Raw genomic sequence first — 23,421 nt, 5'->3', positions numbered from 1 at the left:
CATAAAGTTCATCAGCTGGTGAATATAAAGCTCTTCTATCTCCACTGTTGGTTCCCAATTTTCACTTTAGTTGAAGTACTGTTGGTTTGTGAGATTTAATGACCCTGTGGGCTCATGAAAGCTGTTCTGAAATGCATGAGAGTCCAATTACAAAAACAAAAGGCTCTGTATCTTTGTACTCTACATTAACACTTTTTCCAACGTTGAATTTTTTAACGCTTACCTCGAAACAAAAGTGAAGTAGTGTTGACGTTGCTCTGATTTAAGGATGCAGACATGCTTGTACCAAACCAATTAGCATTAATTTGGTGTGTTTTGGGTCAAAAAACATTTGGTTACAACCAGGAAAAAATTTGTCTGGAAAGTGTTTTTTGAAGCTATAATTTAGTGATTCAACAGTATTTCAAGCAAGGTTACTAACAACATTTTACAACAGTTCTGACCTCTTGCACAATGATATATAGTTGCTGAAATGCTTTTTAAAGTCGAGATAATACAGGAGTATCTAACTTCCTTATTGTGATGTATTTCAAATGAAACAGGATAGATAGGCAGGTCATAATGTTGATCTGAGTGTTGAAAATGGATGAATCTTAGCTCTGTGCTGCTAAAAGTTGAAGAATGATTGGTTGGTTCAAAGTTATGTAAGCACTCATCATATTTTGTTTTACAGGATGAAACATGATTGGATTTTGATAAAAGAGAAATTTAGTCTTTTGTATGTTTTTTGGCACAAATTGTTAAATAGGTGCACAATATGACCAGAGATATATTTTTCATTTAATCTTGACTTTAAACAACAATTAGTATAGTTGCCTTACATACATGTCACCCAAATTTGTGACGATCTCAGACACAACTTTTAATGCACAAACTGGGAAAATTTAAATATGTGTATGAAAATAAAAACACCCAGTTTCCCTGACCTGCTCCTCCTGAAAGACGACCCTGTTAAAGTAGAACTGCAAAGTTTCATTGGCGTAGTTGATGCACAGCTGCTCAAAACTGTTCACCTGTAGCTCCTGGAGGGTAAAGAGAGGAGATATCGGGGTGGGGGGGTTTGGGTGGGTTCATTATCACAGGTCAGCTGAGACACATCGGCGCTGTAAGATTACTGAGCGAGAAAATTCTTTAGTGTGACCTCAAATCCATATATGTCCAATATGGAGATGGAAAGGGCTTCGTTGCGAGGGTAGACCCGTCCATTGATGCGCTCTGTCAGCCAACTAAACAGCAGCGAATACAGGATCTTGGCAACGGCATCTCTATGAAAAACACACAATAAGGTTTCTATGGAAACAGAAAACCCGGTTCCTATGGAAACAGAGGACATCTGAAAAATCTCTTCCCCAGCCCTGACGTCCTTTGTCCTCACATGCCTCTACCAAAGATTGAAAGAGAATATCAAAGAGTCTTCACTCCCTCAGCAGCTTCCTGGTATGATTTTTAAAGAACGGTTAAAAAAAAAGAGGCTTCAAAAGCTTCAAACAAGCCTGTCATAAAGACTTTTATTTCAGGTTATTCCAAGTAGGTGCATACTACTTAATCTAACAGATAGTACATTCAACTTTTACCCACCTTGCATCCACAGCACTCTCCACTGTGAGCGGAGTGTAGATCTTCTCTCTTACTGTATCCTGTGGGTCAGACACACCTATTAAATTCTTAAAATGTCAATGAAAGTGTGTGCGTGTGTGTGCATGTGTGTGGCTGCGATTTGTTTATGTGAAATGTATCTTGCTTACTGTCAGTTTGTAGGTGACAGACTTCTGCAGGCCATCAGGTGAGACCTGCATGCAGCTCAGCCACAACCCTGATCTCCTGTGCGCTCACCACCGACGCGACTTCCTGACCTTCACCCTGCAGGAACGCACACACACACCACACACACACACACACACACACACACACACACACACACACACACACACACACACACACAGAGGCATTCCCATTCGTTATTACCGTCATCTATCAACATCATCATCATCACTCAGCCGTGAAACTAAATGCATTTATGTAGCCTGTGTGTGTGTGTGTGAGAGAGAGAGAGAGAGAGAGAGAGAGAGAGAGAGAGAGAGAGAGAGAGAGAGAGAGAGAGAGAAGAGAGAGAGAGAGAGAGAGAGAGAGAGAGAGAGAGAGAGAGACAGAGAGAGAGAGAGAGACCTGGTATGGCTGGAAGTAGACGTTCCCCAGATGAAGGACAGAGGAGAGAAGTCTGTAGATGCCGTTCTGCTCCTCTGGAGTGAAACACAGGATGTCCATGGCACTCAGCAGTCGCCTGAAGTCCTCCCCGTCATCTTTGCCCTCTATGGTACAGTCCCCTCCCTGCACTCATGTACACACACACACACACACACACACACACACACACACACACACACACACACACACACACACACACACACACACACACACACACACACACACACACACACAGACACACACACACACACACACACAGAGTTAACAACAACATACTCACTCTCAGCCTGTTTAATCACACCTCTAATTAAAGAGTAACTTATCAGCAGCTGAAAGTCTTGTTTTTGACAACCTCCAAGAGTTAACTTCTCAACTTTTGCTGCAGTGATGTAGAAGTTTACTTCAGTACACCATGACATAACTACCGGGGTACTGTTACTGGTGCAACTGACCTCACTTTTCACCAGCTTTACAGCCTGGTGTTACGTTACTCTTTAGAAAATAAGCCACAAGTGCTTGTAGTAGTGCCCACAAACTCACACACCAGTAACAATGTAAATAGTTAAAGATCACTGAATTGATAATTGTTTCATCAGATCACATGAAATGGTGAAAAGTAATCAAAGAAAGGAAATACGCAGGAACAGGCATACACCATCATTCTAAATTTTTCTTTTTATCACAAATCAGTCTCTATAAAATAAAAACTCAGTAACTGCTGTGCAGCAACTTTAAGGTCTGAGGGGTCACATTATAATTCATGTGAAAGAATAAATAAATAAGATCAACAGTCTACAGTCATTCTAGTGACTCTGCAAGGCTGTATTTAGACACATCAGTGCTTTGAGATAAATGCTAATGATGGCTTGCTAACATGGCCACAATAACAATGGTGTAGTTTAGGTGTAACATTTACCATGTTCCCCATCATGTGTCATTACTTTTGCAGGTGTTAGGTCATAAATTATTGGACAATTTAAAAAATGTAACTTGATGATGGCACTAGATGAAAACTAAGGATTTAGAAACCTTACTACAATTCATCCCATGGGGAACATGAATGTGCACCAAACCCAAACTAAAAAAACATAAATGTCAACCCGCTGGTAGTGCTAAAGAAAAAATCCAGGAGATCACTATAGTCTATCAAATAACAGCATATTTCTATCTAGAGCAAAGTCGTGAAGACCAACTTTTCCATCTCTACAGCCATGCAGCTACACAAAACTAAGTCCTATAAGAGTCATACATCAGTCATTAAAGCCTCACTAGATAAACATAGGAACAAGTTATGGATGTAAATTCTGCTAGTTACATTTATCACCCAACACATATTGAAAAAAACAGATACTTCAGACTGCAAAGGTTACTCGCTCTATATTCACGTACCACAATGAATTTGTTCCATTAATCACTTTGTAGGATAAATGTCACTTTTTCAAAAAAATGACATCTCATTTGTTAATGTTACTGCGAAATTGATTACAGTGACCACTCCTTATTTGTGCTGTGTGTGTGTGTGTGTGTGTGTGTGTGTGTGTGTGTGGACAGGAGTGTAGTTCCTCTTTCTGTGAGCACCTGATTGAGATAGTAGTAAGTCTCAGCTTCCTGCAGATACAGTGAGCGCTTCTCGTGAAGAGGAAGACCTGCCAACATCTCATAGAAGATGTGGTAGTTCCTCTCCGATTTGGCCTGTGGATGAACACACACACACACACACACACACACACACACACACAGAAATCAACAACCAGGGACACTTATTCACATACACAACTAGAAATCGTCCCCAATGTAGAACTGTGGTTGGAAGAGACTGGCATGGATAGGGACACAATTAGATACAGAGCATCGTGTTAGACACTTCTCATGCCGTCTGCCTCTAGAATCTCCTCTTTCTCACAATGACTCAGGTGTAAGAAGACTCCACTTGACCTGCTGTGTGTGTGTGTGTGTGTGTGTGTGTGTGTGTGTGTGTGTGTGTGTGTGTGTGTGTGTGTGTGTGTGTGTGTGTGTGTGTGTGTGTGTGTAAGCTTGTGTTTTTCACCTGAAAGACAATGCGGGACTTCTCCAACAGGTACTGAGACGTTATGGCACCACTGATCACACCCCTGGTAAATTACACATAGGCAGGCACACAGACACACATGCATGCAACAACGTACACACACAGACATAGACACAGATACACACACAAACACACACAAACACACACACACAAACACAAAGTGAGTCCAAGTTAAGTAACAGGTCATGCATGTATAATGAGAGTGGATCTTCTCTGTCACTGTTCTAGCAGAAGATCAACTACTCATCTAACTGTGTTGCTGGGACATGTTAGCATATCCACCACTAAGCCTCCTGTTTGTGTGTGGTAATGTGTTTGTTTGTGTTTGCGTGTGCAAATGATGACCTAGGTAACCACAAACCTATTCAGGGTTAAGATAGCACACAGGCATACATGTTAGCTCTGTTTTTTAGTTTTTCATGTTAATCCAAGAGAAACTAAAGCAAGTTTGCTCTCTTGTTGCAGGTGCAAGTCTCCATGGAGACAGTGTCATTGAAGTCAGGTATCACGGGATTAAAATGAAAAACTCATATAGCATTATATTTGCATCTATACATTTCATTACATTAACAAGGAAAGAGGGACTTGTTTCCACTAACTGCTGCTACTATGCTTGCTGTAGTTTTAAAGATGTGTATTTTAAGCTGTCTCTTGTCTACTTTGCATCAAATAAAATGTGTAGCCATGTGTGAGAAATTTCATACACATTTTTTAAGTGTACATGTTTTATGCAAATCCCAAACTGATGATGACGAGATGAGGGAGGGAAAAAAGTATTATTGATGTTTCTTCACTTTTTGACTACATTTGTGGAAGCTGTAATTACTTACCCCTCCATATAGATCTGCATGAACTTGCCAAATCGTGAAGAGTTGTCGTTGCGCACCGTTTTGGCATTCCCAAAAGACTCCAACAGGGGCGTGGCCTCTAGGATCTAACCAATAACCACATGCAAATGTTACCATGGCTACCTTTAACAGGGATGGTGTCTCACATAAGAGACAACAACAAGTTTAGGAATAGTTTACCTCTATCTGATGGGACATGGTAGAGAAGAAGAGAACAAAGGAATAACTGTTAGCTTAAACGACCACAGTATGAGCTGTAATTGTTAGTATGCATGTATCAATAAGCACATCATCTACCAGATGTGTACCTGTTGTGTGACGTTGCGTTTGTGATGTATGGCTGTCAGATAACGCAGGATCAGTTTAGTAGCTTCAGTCTTTCCTGACCCGCTTTCTCCGCTGTAATAACAGTTAGTCTTTAACAGCACTTCTTTTTCTTTATCACACATAAAGAGTTGCACATTCTGGACAGGATAATAAAAAATTATAAGAATGTAGGTGGGTTGCTTTTCATTAGGTTATTTTTTTTCTTACCAGTAGCATTTCACTGTTTAAAAGACAAGTTTGAGTTTTAGAGTTTTTCTCCAAGTGCTAGCTAATTTGATGAGCATCAAATTCAAAGTGTTACTCAGCCAAAGTCTGAGCAATATTTCATACCTGATCACAATACACTGGTCCTTTTTGGCATCCATCATGGTGGTATATGACAAATTAGCAATGGCAAAAAGATGACTGCAACACAACAAAACATTTTTAATGAATAAATGCATCCGGATGTGTAATGATTGTGTAAGTATGTGTGTATATGTGTGTAGACGTTAAGTGGAAGTGAAATCCATAACCAAACTCTCCCTTGGCAACCAACCAACAGCAGTGTAATAGGAACCTCTTACTAACACCTGAGAGTGCTGGCATTTACACTTCTATTTACCACCATACTGTATCTCAGAGCACAGCTTTAACATATGTAGACAGATGTAGTACAACAGTGCAATCACACACAAGCACACACAGTCTCAACGGCAAAGTTAAAGGTTACACAGTTATGCTTATCTACTCCATTCAGAGCTTGAAAGCACTCCGAGAGCTCATACCTAAATATGTTAATTCAATTATAATAGAAAATGTTAAATGAATCTGTGTCTAAGTACATACACTGACAATAATGAGAAACAAGTGCAATAGCTCATGAGAAAATTGTGTAAACATTTCAAATAAACAGAAAAAGTTATTACTTGATATTTTGCCAGCTTTCCAACAAATTTAACTATAATCTGCTGACAGGATTTTCACATATTCTCTTAAACAATCAGGATTGAAAACATAACCTGCACTGAGGCAGTTATGTTATGTTTAAGCGTACGGGTAAATAGCTTGGACACACACACACACACACACACACACACACACACACACACACACACACACACACACACACACACACACACACACACACACACACACACACACACACACACTCACACACACACACACACAGACACACAAACTCTCAGGTCTTACGGAGGGTTGTCACTCAGGCCACAGCCCTCATACTGAAGCACCATGTCTGTGCCATAAATGTTGAGCAACTTGTAGGGATTCACAGACACGAGGATGCTACCTATGTAGGTCTGTATGGAGGGAAGAGGAAAAAAGAAAAAGACAGATAGTGGAAAAATTGATACAACTGGCATATCCGTGACATGCAGATCGTATTTTAAAGTATTTTTTTATATGCATATTAGAAATTAAGCATACATATACGAGTTCCTGATCGTAGCGTTTCTTCAGGTTCATCAAAACTGTGGTCTCATTCAACTCACTGAAAATAAACACACAGAAAATGGAGAGTACAGAGAGCATATTGACACGCTGTAGCAGGATTTCCACGCTCACATTGGTTAATATAAATTACTTCTCAATGGCTTTGAAAGGTCTTTCTCTGTGAAAATTGGTACATTTCTGATATAGATAATAATATCTTTGAAACTGCAAATTAACGAAGACAAATAACTCATGGAGGGGTTCCTTTGGAGTTAAGTGATGATTATAAGATAGACATCAGCACGGGTGTTGCATTTGCATTTTAATAAACTACTTATATACTTAATGCTGGAGATTTCTTTCTGAAACCCACACATTTTCAATTATTTAAAAGCCTCCAGACACACTGGGAGACACACACAAAGTGAATTGTCGCTTGAAGAAACTGAAAGGAAATGCATTGAAATGACCTGTCGTGCTCTACACTGGAGCATCAAAATGTCTTTAAGTGTGTGACATAAGTGAACAAGCTGTGAGGCTGTTTGCTAATACTGGTTTGAGCTTACGGCAACTGTGTCATGTCCTCCATTCCCTCCGCCCAGCGCTTCACCCTGTGGCCTGTTGTGGGCATGCTTAGGATAGAGTAGATCTGGACAAACACACACACACACACACACACACAAATCATGGTATGTAATTAGACTAATACTGCCATGCAACATTGTAACAGCTTAAGGCATATAGTCATTGCTTGATGCAGAACTGATGTGAGATGACCAGAAATCTTCATATTTTGGTTTGTGAACTTGAAAAATGCTTATTGTACAGCATGCTTCAGTATCTCTCTACAATCATTCCCCTCCGAAATAATTGACCATTAATTGTCATTAAAAAAAATGATATACAACTCCAAATCATGCTAAAAACAGCCTTTACACATATGAATGAACACATGCATTTTAGAAGTTTGTTTAGTACCTTGTCATACCAGCTTTGACCAGGCACCCTCTGTCTTTCAGGGGTCCAGTCTGGATCCTGAGGTTGCCCATCCACAATTCGAGGCAAGGGTGAATATCCTTCCAACATGCCGTCTTCTTTGTACATGGACCACTTTGACAGATTCTGGACTGTCCCATGTGGTAAAACTCTTTCAGCTGCCCAAATGTCCTCCCCTCCTTCCCCTCCTCCTTGAGCATTCCTGGCCCAGTGGCCTGAGTGTGGCCCATAAGGAGGAACCACAGCATAGCAGTCATCTGGACCCTGCAGTGCCGTTGGTGCCCTGTATGAGGCGTACCGAAGCTGCTGGTTTTGGATAGCATCACCCAACTTTGGGTTGTTGAACCGTCTTACAAGAGGAGAGCTATCTGGAAGCCTGTAGAGCAAGGAATGTTTCTCTTCAATAAAGAACATATAACACATATTTTAAAACATACACCGAACAACAATCAAAATATGCTGAATTGCGATATACTTGTGATCTGAATGTAAATTCACAAGTCTTTTCTATATATATGGCATTTCCACCACAGGAACTTCTCCAGAGACCTATAGCAGTTTGATTACAAATGCAGATCTTTGCTGGGTATCAAACCTGTCTCTATTTCCTGTCTTTCTCTGCATTGCAGTTCCTGTCTCATTTTGCTCCACTACTGTACATTGCTTAATGTTTCATCTATTTATGCTTGATTATTGTTTTTGTGTATATTATTTTGTTAATATTGTTTTATGTGAAGCACCTTGTAACCGGTTTCAAATGGTGCTATAGAAATAAAGTTTATTATTATTATTATCTCCTTTTCAACAACAACAATTCTGTGCAACACCTGGACAAGCCTATCAGGTCATTTTCTGTCCTATTTTTCATTAATAGTGTTTTTACTCACCTGTAATTGACAACACGCAGTTGCTCGTTCTGTAGTATGGAGGCAACGTTAGGAGTAGTGGGTTTGGGTATTGCTGACAGTACAGAGTTGTCTGATAGATGATAAAGACCTGCAGAACGAAGTGCCTTGTTCTGTCTTAGAGCAGCAGTAAGGTTTGGAGTGGAGGGCTTCTGACCAGGAATAACTATGGCATCATCAGGGAGCTGGAACGATGCATTACGAATGTTTTCATTCGTGAGAGCCTGCAGGTGGTGGGAAAAGTTAATCAAATAGTTATTAAATGCTTTTATGTTCAATTTAAATGTGCCAATCAAAAATCAGGTAATGTAGACAAATTAGATTAAGATAAACTAGTACACACTTTGTACAGATCAGGGGCAACTGGTTTCCTTGGGTCAATGATGATGGTTCCATCAGGCAGAGTGTAGGACAACCCCTTAAGGTAGGGGTTCTGCAGGGCGGCTGTCAGGTTGGGGGTCTTTGGTTTCCTTGGGTCGACTATAATTGTTCCATCTGGGAGGGTGTATGAAGCTGATTTCAAAGCGGCGTTCTCGAGGGCCTAAGTATTACAACAGTTGAGTTCAGGTAGGGTAAGTAAGAGTTAAACTGAAACAAAGTCAATTAATTTTCTGTAGAATTAGAGCGCAAGCTTAGTATATATTTGATTTCCAATAATTATCAGCAAAGCAAGAACTACATCAATTTCTGGAGACTATTTAAAATCCCTGTCCCTGTTTATTTCAACAAAAGTCCTTATGGATGAGAAGGGAGGCATGAGTTAAAGACAACACACACACAAAAGTAACAGGTAATTTGAAAGTAAAGGGAAACATAAAAAATCCAAAGAGTCTTAATCCATGACTAACCTTTGCCAAGTTTGGTGGTAGGGGTAAATTAGGGTCACGAACTCCATCTGGTAGGTTGAAGGAGGCATGCCGAAGGGCAGAGTTGTGGAGGGCTTCGGACAGGTTTGGAGAGACAGGTTTCCATGGATCAATGATGATAGTACCATCAGAAAGTGTGTACGATGCACTTTTCAGGTAAGGGTTCTGAAGTGCTGCTGTAAGGTTCGGGGACTTCGGTTTCTTGGGGTCAATCATAATGGTACCATCAGGGAGAGAAAATGAGGCTTCACGCAGAACTGGGTTGTTTAGGGCCATAGCCAGGTTTGGGGGAATGGGTTGCTGTACAAGGAAAGAGAGCAGAGCCAGAAAAACACAGATGTTAACTAATACATACTTATGGTAGGCAGAGAGGTAAGAGAAGAAATTGCAATAAAAAGGTGAATTCATCAATTCATAAAATAAAGGATCAAGGATCGTTCGTTACTTGCTGTCTAGGGTCTACAATGGTGCCATCAGGTAGAGTATAAGATGCAGTCTTTAGATCCTGGTTCTGAAGAGCTCTGGAAAGGCTAGGAGACATGGGCCTCTGGGGAATACGTGGGTCCTGCGTGTTTGGGTGTGGGGAGTGATTTAGAGAGAGTACAACTGTAGTATTGCAATTGTTATTGTTATTGTAACACTGTATGTAGACACACATATATATTAGGTTGCAAAGTTACCTACCCTGATAACTGATCCATCAGGCAAGGTGAATGAGGCCCCACGGACTTGTTGGTTTTGCAAGGCATGGTTGAGCATTGGAGGAGAAGGTGAAGCTGTGTATGGTGACATTAAGGTTCCATCTGGCAGCCGGTACGATGCCTGCATCAATTGTGGGTTGTTTAGGGCAGCTCCTAACATTGGTGAAGAGGGTGGTGGGGGTCCATATGGGGAACGTCTGAGTTGCACAGGTGTCCGATAAGATGCTTGGCGGAGGTTGGGGTTCTGTTGTAGTGCGTGGTGGACCTGAGGCCCAGTTGGTGCGTAAGGGTTACGGCGTTGCATCATGGGGGATCTTAAAGATGAGACATTCTGCAAATCAGACCTGTTCTGTAAAGCATCATAGAGCAGTGGTGCCGGACCAGGCTCAGTAATATATTCGTATGGAGTAACGACAGTCGGTCCGTATGGTGAGTGGAGATGTGGAATTTGATAAGAGGCCACACCCTGTAGTGCCTGACCATGTCTCATGGCTCCAGAGAGCATTGGGGATGAAGGTACAGAGGCATAAGGGGACTGAGATCTTTGAAGAGGAGACACATAAGATGCTTCTCTAATTGATTGGTTTTGCAGAGCTCCAGAAAGTACTGGGGATGAAGGAGGCATAGGCTGTTCATAAGGTGACATTGGCCTTCGCAAAGGAGAGACATAAGATGCATCTCGTACAGCTTGATTCTGCAGAGCCCCAGACAACATGGGAGAGGAAGGAGCCATAGGCTGCTCATGAGGTGACATTGGCCTTCGCAAAGGAGAGACATAAGATGCATCTCGTACAGCTTGATTCTGCAGAGCCCCAGACAACATAGGAGAAGAAGGGGCCATAGGCTGCTCATAAGGTGACATTGTTCTCTGCAGTGAGGCAGCATAGGAAGCATCTCGAATTTCCTGATTTTGCATTGCAGCAGAAAGCATAGGGGATGAGGGAACATGAGTTTGTGCATATTCAGTAGCCATACCTACCATCTGGGCTGCCTCTGGGCCAAGAGGGGAAGAAAAAGAGGCCTGTCGGATAGCCCGGTTCTGTAAAGCACCAGATAACATGGGAGAAGAGGGGGCAACAAATTGATAAGACTGTTCAGCATATGGATCAACATCAGGGCCAGACACATATGTTTCGGGTGGTGGATGGGCAACTCGAGGGGGCAAGAGGGGTGAGGACTGACGAGAGAGTCGAGGAGAGAGGCGTGGGGATGGAGGATGTGGCAAATGCTTAAGGGAGGGCTGTGGAGAATTGGGACGCCTTCCTCTCAGGGAATGCTGGGCCATGAGGGGTTGTCCTCGAGCCATGGGGCGCGGAGGAAATCGACCAGATTCTCTCCTCCCCAGGGGAACACGATGGACCATGTGAGGGGTGTGGAAAGGAGAGGAGAGGTGGGAGTCCACTGTGAGAACGGAAGATGTATTGCTTCGTATGGAGGAGGAACGGAATGGACGCACATTCTGAGTGGGTGGGGGATATGGACGCCCACGGAGACCCATAGGGGAGGGCCGAACAGTACCTAAGGGAACATTCCCCCCCATCCTAGGCCTGGCTAATGGAGTGGGGTCCCTGAGCAGCCGAGTTGAGCGACGAGAGAGTGTAGGAGATGATGGGGCAGGCCTGGGCCCTGTAGGAGATAAACTGCGATGAGATGGGGAAGGAGAGGGAGAAGGCCTTCGACTGAGGTGTGGAGAGAGAGGGGGAGATGCATGACCAGGGGAGTGGGGAGGGGAGGTTGGCCCATGCATCTTTCTCCCACCAAATGGACTGCGGACAGGAGTGGGTGATGGTGGGGGACTTCGCCTCCTAATGGAAGCATGGGGTGAGGGGGGTGGAGAACGTTGCCTTATTGAGGCTCTTGGTGAGGTAGGTGGACTACGCCGAATCATGGACGCACGGGAAGAGAGAGAGGGTGCCCTAGCCAGGGGAGACGGTGACCTCTGTGGTGGCATTCTACGATGGGCGACTGGGGAAGCCATGGGGGAGGAAGGAGGTGATATCCGTCTCGACATGACAGAAGGCGGTCTTTGGGCATTAATAAACCCATTCCTCATGGATGGTTGTGGCGAGGGGCTTCGTCTCTGTGGAAGCATAGGGGAGGGTACTGGAGAAGCCATGGCAGAGGGATGGCGCTGCATCTGTGGGGATGGCATGATGACAGAGCGGCGGGATGGAGTTGGAGAGGGATGCAGGCGTCGGGCAGCAAGGGGGGACATATTTGCTTGCTTGATAATCATGGCAGTTGGAGTAGGGATTAATGGTAGGCCATAACCCTGTTGCTGTGACATCATCATTGGGTCTGTCATCATTTGCTGCTGTAGAAACACACAAAATTGTGGAAAATAAAAAAAAGAGAATGTAATCAACATTTACACAGATAAAAAATGGTGTAGCACTACTGAAAATAGTCCAAAAGTTGTAGTGAAAATGTGTTATGGTTTTCCAATTAAACTATTACCCACCTTATGTGAAGTTCTGGAAATTGGCTACATCTGCTCTACAATTAACTTTTTTTGTTAAAGAGACAATTTGCCATTGTTATCGTGAGTGTAGTGCACATTTTTAAGTCCCGGCAGAGCAAATGCTATTGTTAGATTATAATGAAGTTCTGTTTTTACCAGTCACTATAAAATCCAGTATTCATTGTGAAAACTGCAGTAAGTACCCTCCCCACTCCATCCCAACACAGTACCTCTGTGTGAGTCATATTATGCTAACATATCTTTGGAAGTGCTGGCAACTAGAGCAAGTGTTGATGTAAAATTTGAAGGCAGACAGCATAACAGTTTCTCAGTTGTATGGAGATGCTGTGTATCTTTTCAACAAGGGATTAGTGCTTAAGGCTGAAATTATGATTCTCTCAAAATACATGTAAATGTCTTGCAGGGATTTGCAAAAGAGCCAACCTACACACCTTCCAAATGCTAACAACTTCTCATATGGACCGAGTATAAAAAGAGCCACTCTAAAGTCAATGTGCATCCCCATGTAGCCCAGAAAAGTATAATTATAAGTTAAGGAGGCAGTAGAGGCGTGCTCTTGAGAAAGCAACAGGATATTTTGTCTGGTTTTCACATGTCCAGCCCTCATTATGAGGGGAATCTGATTGAAAATCGACAAACATGCTCCTCAGTGACAGTTAACTAAATGTATTCTGATAAAACATAAAAGCTTACTGAAAATGTTTGTGCTATATAGCAACAGTGCAAAAATATATGCTTTCCATATATTTGATAACAGTTAAAGAATCTATTGACCCTCTTAAAAAAGTACAGGTATTCAGAATCAATCATGAAACACCAAGGCTTGTATTACCTGTGGTGGCATCATTTCTGGATACATCTGTTGCTCAGGTGACATCAATTGCTGTGACATCATTTGCTCCTGTGGTGACATCATTGGTTGTGGCATCATCTGCTGTGGTGGCATCATTTGTTGCTGTGGGGTCATTATCTGTTCTGGTGACATGACCTGTGATGGCATCATTTGGGGTGACATACCCTGTTGCTGTTGTAGAATCATCTGTTGCTGTGGTGACATTATTTGTGGGGGCATCATCATTCGCTCTTGAGGGGACATCATCATTTGTTGTTGAGGAGACATCATCATTTGTTGTTGTGGAGACATCATCATTTGTTGTTGTGGAGACATCATCATTTGTTGTTGTGGTGACATCATGGTAGCGTCTTGACCTGGTGCAAGAGGCATCTGGTCTTCATACTGGATGTCTGACATGTCTTCAAACTCTGGATCAGATGGCAAAGTGGGTGGAGGTTGCAGTGGTACATCTAGACGCTCTTTCCCAAATAAGCGCACTTGAGGTCTAGGAAGTCTAAATGTCACCTCACCTGCCTGAATACCATCAGTACCATCCCCATATTGATCCAAGTGGTGTGCATACTGGTCCCCATACAGGCCCTGTACCTGATCCATTCCTTGCCCTCCAAAGCCAAAGACCTGCTGGCCTCCTTGTGGAAAACCAATGGTCTGTTGGGAGCTGTAGTCTTGGTAGGGCATGCCAGCATCACTATAGCTTAATTGATAGTCAGGTGGAAACCCTCCTTGCATTCCCATCATTGCTGCATAAGGATTCTCATAACCTGCCTGTCCGTTGTCATAGTAATCCCCTTGTCCATCATCATAGTAAACCCCTTGACCATCATCAAAATAACCCTGAGCCTGAGGGTCAAGATATCCATCCACCTCTTCTGCATATACATGGCCTTCGCCCATTAGCGCATAGTAGTCCAGACCCTCGTCACCATACATTGCCATTGCCGGTTGTTGCTGGTAACCATATAGATCAGCTTCGTGGTTGTTATAGTAGCCTTGGGCAGCAGAATAAGGGTTATAGTAGTCCCCCATGCCCTCATCATAGGGACCACCTACATAATACTCTGCATTTGGATCATAGACTCCTTCATCTTCGTAGTAACCCAGGTCCTGATATTCTGCCCCTCCCGCCCCATTGTCATAATAACCAAACTGACCCTGACTTTCATATGCTGCAGCTGCTTCGTCTCCATAACCACCATAACCATCACCGTATCCCCCATATATACCTTTCTGGCGGAATGAATGCTGTTGGTCATATCCATAAGCCTCCTCCCCATGCTCATACCCATCGTTATGGTAACCTCTGGAACTGGATTGGCGTCTGTGTCCCCTACGTCCCCCCCAGCCATGGTTTCTTGAATTTCCTTGCATTTTAGTTGTAAGGAAGCGCTTGGTCAGCCAATTAGTTGCTGCTGCGACCCTGCCCACTAACACACTTCTATTCTTGAAGGCATCAGTTCGGCCATCACCGTCCTTTTTTTTAAACAACCCTTTGAAGAAGCCCCCTTTCTTCTCCACTGAATCTTTCCCTCCTCCCAGGCGAAGCAGCATATAGGTTGGCTTCTTCCCACCATTTGCTTGTGCCTTCTCTTTTTCCTCCTTCTCTTTTTTCCTTTTTTTGCTAACCTTAAACCTCATCATGAATCTAGAGGTGTTCTTCATAATTGACTTGCGGCGTTTCTTTCTGGCAAGTCTTTTTTTTCTCTTACCCAACCCCAGAAACAAACTAAATGTACTTTTTAGCTTCTTTCTGCTGTTTCTCCTCTTCTTTAGGCCGGAAAACTTCATGAACATCTTGGACATGTTCTTGAGACCTTTCCTTGGGATTTCCTTTATTGGAAGCTGTGGAGCCTCCTCTTTCTTTTTTGCTTTATTCTTCTTCAGATCAGCATCAGACTTCCCTCCTTTATGATGGTGGCGGTCATCTTTGGACTTCTTTTTTGATTTAACATAATCTTCTTCATCTTCCTCATAATCCTCTTCTTCTTCATCCTCCTCCTCCTCCTCCTCATCTTCTTCAGAATCGTCCCCACGTCTAGATCTTCCACCTTTCTTTCCTTTAGCCCCTTTGCCTCCTCGCCCCTTCCTTCTTCTGTCATCCTCTGATTCTTCCTCATCTTCGTCTTCTTCACTTAACTCCTCGTCCTCTTCTTCGTCGCTCAGGAGCTCCTCTTCTTCCTCCTCTGATTCCACCTTCTTTCCCTTCCCTTTGTCTTTTCCTTTCTTTCCATCATCCTTCCCCTTGGGTGGTTCTTCCTTTCCCTTCTTCCCTCCTTTCTTATCATCCTTTCCACCTTTCTTATCATCCTTTCCAGCTTTTTTATCATCCTTTGCCGCTTTCTTATCATCCTTGCCAGCTTTCTTGTCATCTTTTCCTCCCTTTTTGACATTTTTCCCTTTCTTTTCTTCCTCTTTCTTTTTTTCTGGTTCAGGTTTTCCACCCTTCTTTGCGTCTTTCTTGGTGTCCTTCTTGCCGGGCATTTTGACAAGTAGCTAGGAGCACAACATGCCCTCTCTTCAGGATGGATAGCAGTAAACCTTCAAACACACAAAGACACAAATATCACACATGCACTCTATGGAGGGAAATACTGTAAGAGTATTTTAACATGAAGAAAATATTATCTGATATGTGAAGAAAATATAACCAGAAGTCTGACCTTTAAAAGATTCCTTTGTTTAGATATGCCTGGTTGAATTTGTGTCGGCTCTATATGCAGGTTCAGTATCCGTATGAGGACAGGTCCACCTGGCCAAAGCAGTACTACATCTCCCAAAACTGGTCCCCATGAAGGCTCCTGTAAAGACAAGCAGTATATTGCTGCATTTCACAAATATTTTCCCCCACACTCTCACACAAATATTGGCATACACACAATGAAACAAAGGAGTCAAGTCCAAACTTTGATCTTCATATCACTGCCCCATTTATTAACTGTACTAAAACATATATACCCAGACTATTAAGTCCGTGACACTATTTTAGCAACACAAATTGTTTAAAATCATTTAAACTCTACCCATAGATCTCCAATGTCTGCCCAGAGTTCCTTAACTGTTTTTTACACCTTGTTTGCTATTTGTGACCCAGAGGTGTCCAGAAATTCTACCTAGAAATCTCCTATCCAAGAGGCCTCTGGCTCCTAAACAGAGATGCAGAATACCCATCCATAGATGTCCAGCTCTACATGTAAGCTCAAAGGTCAAAGGGTTCAAATGGTCTGGGCAACAAACACCTACAATAAATCTAATTCTGCTTGTGTATGCATGACATCCTCTGTATAATTGAACCTAACCTCACTGTCAACTCTAACAGATTGTCAATGTGTTGGTTTTATTAATTCCCACACAGTGTGATCCCTGCAGGATTTGCTGTCTGTAAAACATGATATGAAAAAAAGAAAACTTTAAAAAGAAAGAAACATACACAGAGAACATGCAAGCCACTACTAAAAATTGGGCGGTATCCCTACTATGGTCAGTTCTCCAATAGAATTGTAGTTAAAACAAACCCTGGTGGTAGTGACACCACACTAATTCATGGAGACATCTTTCAATCATAGTCACCTCCACATTCAATGTCAAACGGCACAGAAGAGCAAGTGTGGTGGTTGCCAGGATCTCTGCAGTCTTCAAATTTGTTGTGTCCTTGCTGGCGGTCTCTCTTCTTCAAAACAAACAAACAAAAAACTCTGGGACAAAGTCTTTAGGTCACACTCAGCTTCTTCCTCTGACCTACTCCGTCCTCTGTTGCTCACTACAACACATTCCCTCACTCAACACAGCACTCTGTTCACACAGCCCTCCTCAGAGTTTGTGATAGCTAGTGTGTGTGTGTGTTTGTGTGTGTGTGTGTGTGAGAGGGAGAAAGAGAGAAGGGCAGATGGGTCGCCTATCTGTGTGTATGTGTGTGCGTTTCCGTGTGCCTATATACGTGTATGTGTATGTGTATGTGTGCGTTCAAGGAGTTTCCTTGTGGCGGGTTGTAGAAGGAGTCTTAATTTGTCATCTGGCTCTACAGGTGAAACTCGAGAGCTCTGGGCTACTGAGGGGGCGGGGCATAAATAATAAAAAAGGTAGAGAGAGAGAGAGAAAGAGAGAGAAAGAGAGAGAGAAAGAGAGAAAGAGAGAGAGAGAGAGAGAGAGAGAGAGAGACATGGGGTGCAGATGATAAGCCTGATTGGCCGTAAGATGTCATCAAATCCACAAATATCCAATACTTAACAGCCTCTAAATTCTGTATCATTAATGTGTTGCTTCTACTCTTATGAATGAGAGAAGTCACGTAGACACACCTTTACGCTACCTGATCTTAAATCTATTCTTCCTTTTCAAGAGTAACAATTTTCAATTCAATAGGCTTAACTGGTATAACATTTTATGTGTATTGCCTAATCTAGTGATAATAAATATATATGAATAATGAAATTGTTAACTATTTGAGTCCCACCTATTTTAAATGTTGGGTCATTTCTCTGTGATCTTGACTCTTTTTTAGAAGTTGGTCATTTTGGTCTTTTTCATGTTAACTGTCGTTGCCCAGGTCTTACAGGACTGATGGAGAAGGTCCAGGCTCTGCTGAAGACCTTCTTTAGTAGCGGACTGTATGACCAGGTCATCTGCATAAAACAGACACTTGACTTCTGTGTCTTGAACACTGAGATCAGGTACTGGTCTGTGTGTGTATAAGTGAAGATATGAGATGCATCATTTTTTAAATCTGTAATGCTCTGTCAGTTGCAGCACTCCCAATTTCGTTGTATAGGTGACTGTACAACGACTATGTTATCTTATCATTTTCAGAAATATTCTACTCAAACAGCATCAATATGAGCAATGCAGGCTACCACCAACCTACTTCCACATACGTAACAGAGGGAGAAGAAGCAGAGGCAGGAGAAACACCCACTTGTTAGACACATGACGTCTTCTCTCTAGGTATCAATAACAGAGGGATGACTCTCACACACAGAGCTAGTGAAGGATCAGTAACAGGGCTGTGATTATTAGTGCCATCAACCAAATTATTCCTCTTCCAGAGGGAAGGGGTCGGATTGCCAGATCTGTCCTGTTACAGAAGATAGGTGTTGGGTTGCCAGATCCTGATCTTTTGGTCTTAGTGAGTAAGTCTATCTGATCATTACCATCCTGCAAAGAGCCACATGTAGTGAATATATGCATGTGCACAATGAATGCAGAGTTATGTCTTTGAGTGGGCGCACGTGCGCATTAGAAAAAGAGACAGCGTGATGAAAGAGTATTTTTCCCTGGATTTCCCACGGTTTGTCTCTAACCGTACATCTGCCTTTGAAGCAGAATGAAAAGACTATCAAATGTGAAAAGCTCTGAGTTTCAGCCAGTCTCCCTCTTCCCAAAGCAATCACTGCTGGCAGGTGGTCCTCCATCTTTTGATAGAATTTGTAGGGAAGAGACAACATAGAGAAACTGGGATACACGCCTGGGAGAGAAAAGCAGACTTTTGACAGAGGTGGACTTGATGAGGCTCATCAAACCCCAAGGTCCTTGGGGGGGAGCAGTAGACCATTTTTGTCACCACACACACACACACACACACACACACACACACACACACACACACACACACACACACACACACACACACACACACACACACACACACACACACACACACACACACACACACACAGTAATCTGCTGCTATCTAGTGGACCAGCATTACACCTGCAGCATTCTTAATAGTTTGGAGTTTGCTGGCAAGTTAAGAGGCCTGCAGCAAGTGTAAAATCGCACAACACAGCAATTACCCAATCATCCAGCACACTTTTTTTTGAATGATTTGATAAAATCTCACTGTAAAACAAGAGGCAATGAGATACAGTGAACCACCTCACATCATGGAGAAACATTTATCTTGCAGGAGAAAAGTGGCCTATCTAATGTGTACACTTTCAGACAAACTGATGGACTTGCACTGCACAGTTTATGTGTGGACTGGAGAGGAGAGGAGGAATGAGGATGAAAGAGTGTGAATGCTCACCAAAAAACAAACAAACCTACCTTTCCTCCTGCACACCCAACCTCTGGACATGCTCACGTCACTGGAGCTCCGTAGTCGCGTTTCCCCATCCTTTTGAAGGTCCCAACACACACCAAAAAGTAAAACAAACCCAGTTTACATTTTCTTAATATTAACCCCTCACACTGGTCCCCACCTCTGCTGCTCCTGTGGCGAGGCTAACATCAGCAGGGGTCGGTCAGCAGGGAGGAAATGTGTAAGTGTGCCACCGGGAACGGAGGATGAATATTTAACGAGTATTCTTCGGTGACCGGCCGGGGGCTTGAGTTCCTCACACTCCAGTGAGACCTGAGCACCGTGGGTGGGCTGCCTGTGTCGGTCAAGCGCACCGGTGATACGCACCGAAGGTAAATAAACAAGGCAAATACACTTAAATGCTTTTTAATGTTTAATGTTGTTCATATGTATTTTAAGTGTTTACAAAATGCCCTCCTAGGTAGATGAACACAAGAGGTAGTACAATGTTTTTTTAAGTGGAAAAAGTAGGTTTTCCCTCCATTGGTGTTCGCTGTTTTTATCACGGGCTTTGGACATTAAAAAAAATCCTCTCATCCGGACTGAACACGCTGGGAAAGTGTGTCATGAGATGGCTAAAGGGGTAAATGGAGCATAACAGATGTAGGTAGGTGAGAGAGTTACAACAAGAAGACGCACCGTCTCCACATGAGCAGTCCTTCTGTTGCCCGCCAGATGGACCCGCCTGACAACAAACAAATGGCACAGAGACGCAAACTGCTGCATCTCCTCCGGATTTACTGTATATAACCCAGACGACCTTGCCGTCTCTCCCCCACACACACACACACACGACCGGCTGGCCGCCAGTATCAGAGCAGGTTTTGGCTTTGATATTAAACCCACTGTGGAGAGCCACGATGCAAGACCTCACTGGCATTTTAGAGAAACAAGCCTTTGGCTCCCTTCGAGCTATTTTTAGCGCTGTTCCTGAAGCAGTGACTTACATACACTTCAACCAATAGGCACATGTGCAGTGTTTTGGGTAATCAAATTTCATATATTGTTGTTATTCTGTAGCTATCAGACAAACACTGAACAGTCTGTGTCAGTGCAGTCAGCTCTCCAGCCTGCCAGCTTCTTGTCTAACTAAAACCAGGACATCCATTATTTTGACCACAGCATATTATGGCTTCTTTAACAATTGCAAAGGATATTACAACTGCAGAGATGCAATTAATCACACTATAAGATTGATTAGATCATTGATTCACAATTTGGGGTTCAGGACCCCTGTAAAGGGTCGTTAAGTAAATCTGGTAAATCTCAGTAAAAGCATCTTTCTGCTACAGAAAGTCATGCTTATTTTTTCGTATCATTGCTTTCTCCTTGTGAATCACTGGGTTATTTACTTATTCCGGACACTAAAAGCTATCAAAATGAAACAAAAAAATAATATCACTTTTAATTCAATCTGGATTTGTCATTCAGGCATGTGCAACCTGTGACAAGGATATTTCATGATCCTAAAGATTTTTGGGAACGGTATCTTTTCATGTTTCTTTTTAACTCGAGTATTTTTGGGCCAATAATCTCCTTTAAACTTCATTTGCACCTTCGTTACAACTAGTCTGTTATCATGCATTTTGCTGCATTAACCGTAATGAGCTGTCATCCAGATTATACACGCAGCAACGCTTTAACAGGTCTCCATTGTGGTACAAAGACATGCGCGTGTGCCAGATATTAATGAGCTGGACAAATGCAAACATTAAGGAAACCAGTCAAATACCCTTTCCATTTAAGGTTTGTTTGCTCCACTGATGTAACTCAAATCCACAGACAATGTGCCACTAATGGCCGGGTTGGGTAGCAGCCTGCATCGCTCTTTCACAAACCGGCAGAAAATACTTTAACTTTACATTAATGGCGTATTAGACGCGTTATGCACAACAAATGCAGACTACACATTGACATCTAAAATAGGTGATCACTGGGTTGATTCGGATATAGTGACAGAGTCCTCTCTATGTGCAGAGCATGGCTGTCTTTATGGAAGTTATGTATTTTCTCTAATCTGCATTGATGCTGCAATTTTGCGATGTACGACGGTGAATTTCATTAAACAGAATATCATCGGTGAAACTGATGTTGGCTTTCACTCAGTAGGCTACAAGAGAGAGAGAGAGAGAGAGAGAGAGAGAGAGAGAGAGAGAGAGAGAGAGAGAGAGAGTAAATATGGGTAGATAATACAGTCCTGTTGGGCTTTACGCGTGACGCACAGGTCTCCCTCTATAGGCTAACTTTCCTTAATTCAACAATGGGCTGCTCCTGTGTTAATGACATAATAATTCTTGACGTTGTAAGATGTTTTAGGAATAGCCTAATCATATTGTATCGGGTGCATGTGTTATTGGGGAAGGCAAATCATAGGCAGCGCCTTTTATACCATAGCAGGTGCTTTGGTTGCCTACATGTCCATATCAAGATAACAACAAATACAGGTAGTGGGCTAAGCAGCTAGCAAGTATGACATTTAAAAGTGATCTTATTGATACCTTCATATAAATACAAATAAGTAAAATAACTGCATTAAACATAAATAGGTAAATTAAAGACAATCAACATGCAAAGTAAAGTGCAATCCCTAGAAATAACCATGTTGCACAGTGGCTATTTCTAACCTGATGTACAGCGAATGTAACACTCATTATTCCAGAGAGAGACTTGAGACTTGACTCATACTCTTCTTGACCAAAGACTTGACTTGCAGAAAATGACTTGTGAAGATTTCTGGCCCGCACACACTAAATTATATTAATTCTCAAGGTAACTTGAATGTTAAGTATTATTGACCAAGTGCTTATATACTAAACATGGAAACGTTTACTCTTACTTGAACTTTTTTTTCATGGGTAATTGTACTTTTACTTGAGTAACATTATGAACGCTCTACCCACCACTCTTTTATGTGTGTATGTGTGTGTTTCTGTTTTTTGTATACAGCTGAAGGGTAGCAACACTGTCTGGCATCAGTGTTATTTTGTTCCCCTTGAAGTTGGCCAGCATAATCTGGATTCTTTTTGAAGGGATACAACTAGGAGTTGCTGCTACAAAAATTGTTCCCCCCTGACAACAGCTCACTCAGGGCCCTGAAACAGTAATGCTTAACATGTGCCAGGACTCCTGTCCAGCTCTAGGCCATGTGAATCATTCAAGGAAAGCAATGGCGTCACCCTGCAGGTACAAACTGCTTTTCTGGAATAACATAGCCTACAGTATAGAGCAAAATCCTGTTTCAGAGAGATGGTGATGTTTTTACAGGAAAAATGCTACAGCGGGTGTCACGATGGACTTTAGACTTGTTATTTGAGAAGAGAAATATCTGAGGAGACATATCAGAGATAAATGGAATGAAGAGTAGCCTACACCTTATAATGAACATTCGGAAATTACAGAAGAAAAGTAGCCCTGGCTCACTTTTCCTGTGGATGTTAAATTATACCAGCTGACTGTAATGTTATCTTATGTGCAGCATAAACAGTAGGTAACTCACCTTCATTTTTAGTCGAAAAAGTAGCCCTGGCTTATTGCTTCTGGGTGTGAGATGGATGCAGGTGTTATGCAGGCTCTGCTGGTTGGACAGCATGTTGACAGATCAGTGTGCACATCACCAACATTAGTTTTTTTCTCTTGAAGGAGTCAGCTGAGTCTGGAGCT

At 42.5% G+C, this 23,421-nt stretch overlaps 1 protein-coding gene across 1 annotated transcript in view; it reads right to left on the bottom strand.

Annotated features, from left to right (window-relative positions):
- myo15ab (myosin XVAb) overlaps positions 1–11,851 on the bottom strand; it is a 44,647-nt gene extending 32,796 nt beyond the window's left edge. Inside the window, 22 exon segments of the mRNA XM_062426234.1 lie at positions 927–1,022; positions 1,142–1,265; positions 1,579–1,637; positions 1,746–1,796; positions 1,798–1,860; positions 2,167–2,328; positions 3,784–3,897; positions 4,253–4,316; positions 5,104–5,207; positions 5,302–5,307; positions 5,430–5,520; positions 5,779–5,853; positions 6,643–6,752; positions 6,880–6,943; positions 7,452–7,534; positions 7,864–8,279; positions 8,878–9,051; positions 9,126–9,327; positions 9,635–10,006; positions 10,098–10,217; positions 10,337–10,760; positions 10,866–11,851. Coding sequence (XP_062282218.1) covers positions 927–1,022; positions 1,142–1,265; positions 1,579–1,637; positions 1,746–1,796; positions 1,798–1,860; positions 2,167–2,328; positions 3,784–3,897; positions 4,253–4,316; positions 5,104–5,207; positions 5,302–5,307; positions 5,430–5,520; positions 5,779–5,853; positions 6,643–6,752; positions 6,880–6,943; positions 7,452–7,534; positions 7,864–8,279; positions 8,878–9,051; positions 9,126–9,327; positions 9,635–10,006; positions 10,098–10,217; positions 10,337–10,760; positions 10,866–11,851 — 3,960 coding nt within the window.
- Between the last annotated feature and the right edge of the window lie 11,570 nt (positions 11,852–23,421).

The sequence above is a fragment of the Scomber scombrus genome, chromosome 2 (assembly GCF_963691925.1).
Source record: "Scomber scombrus chromosome 2, fScoSco1.1, whole genome shotgun sequence".
NCBI lineage: Eukaryota > Metazoa > Chordata > Actinopteri > Scombriformes > Scombridae > Scomber > Scomber scombrus.
This window is presented reverse-complemented; position numbering and strand designations above follow the sequence as displayed.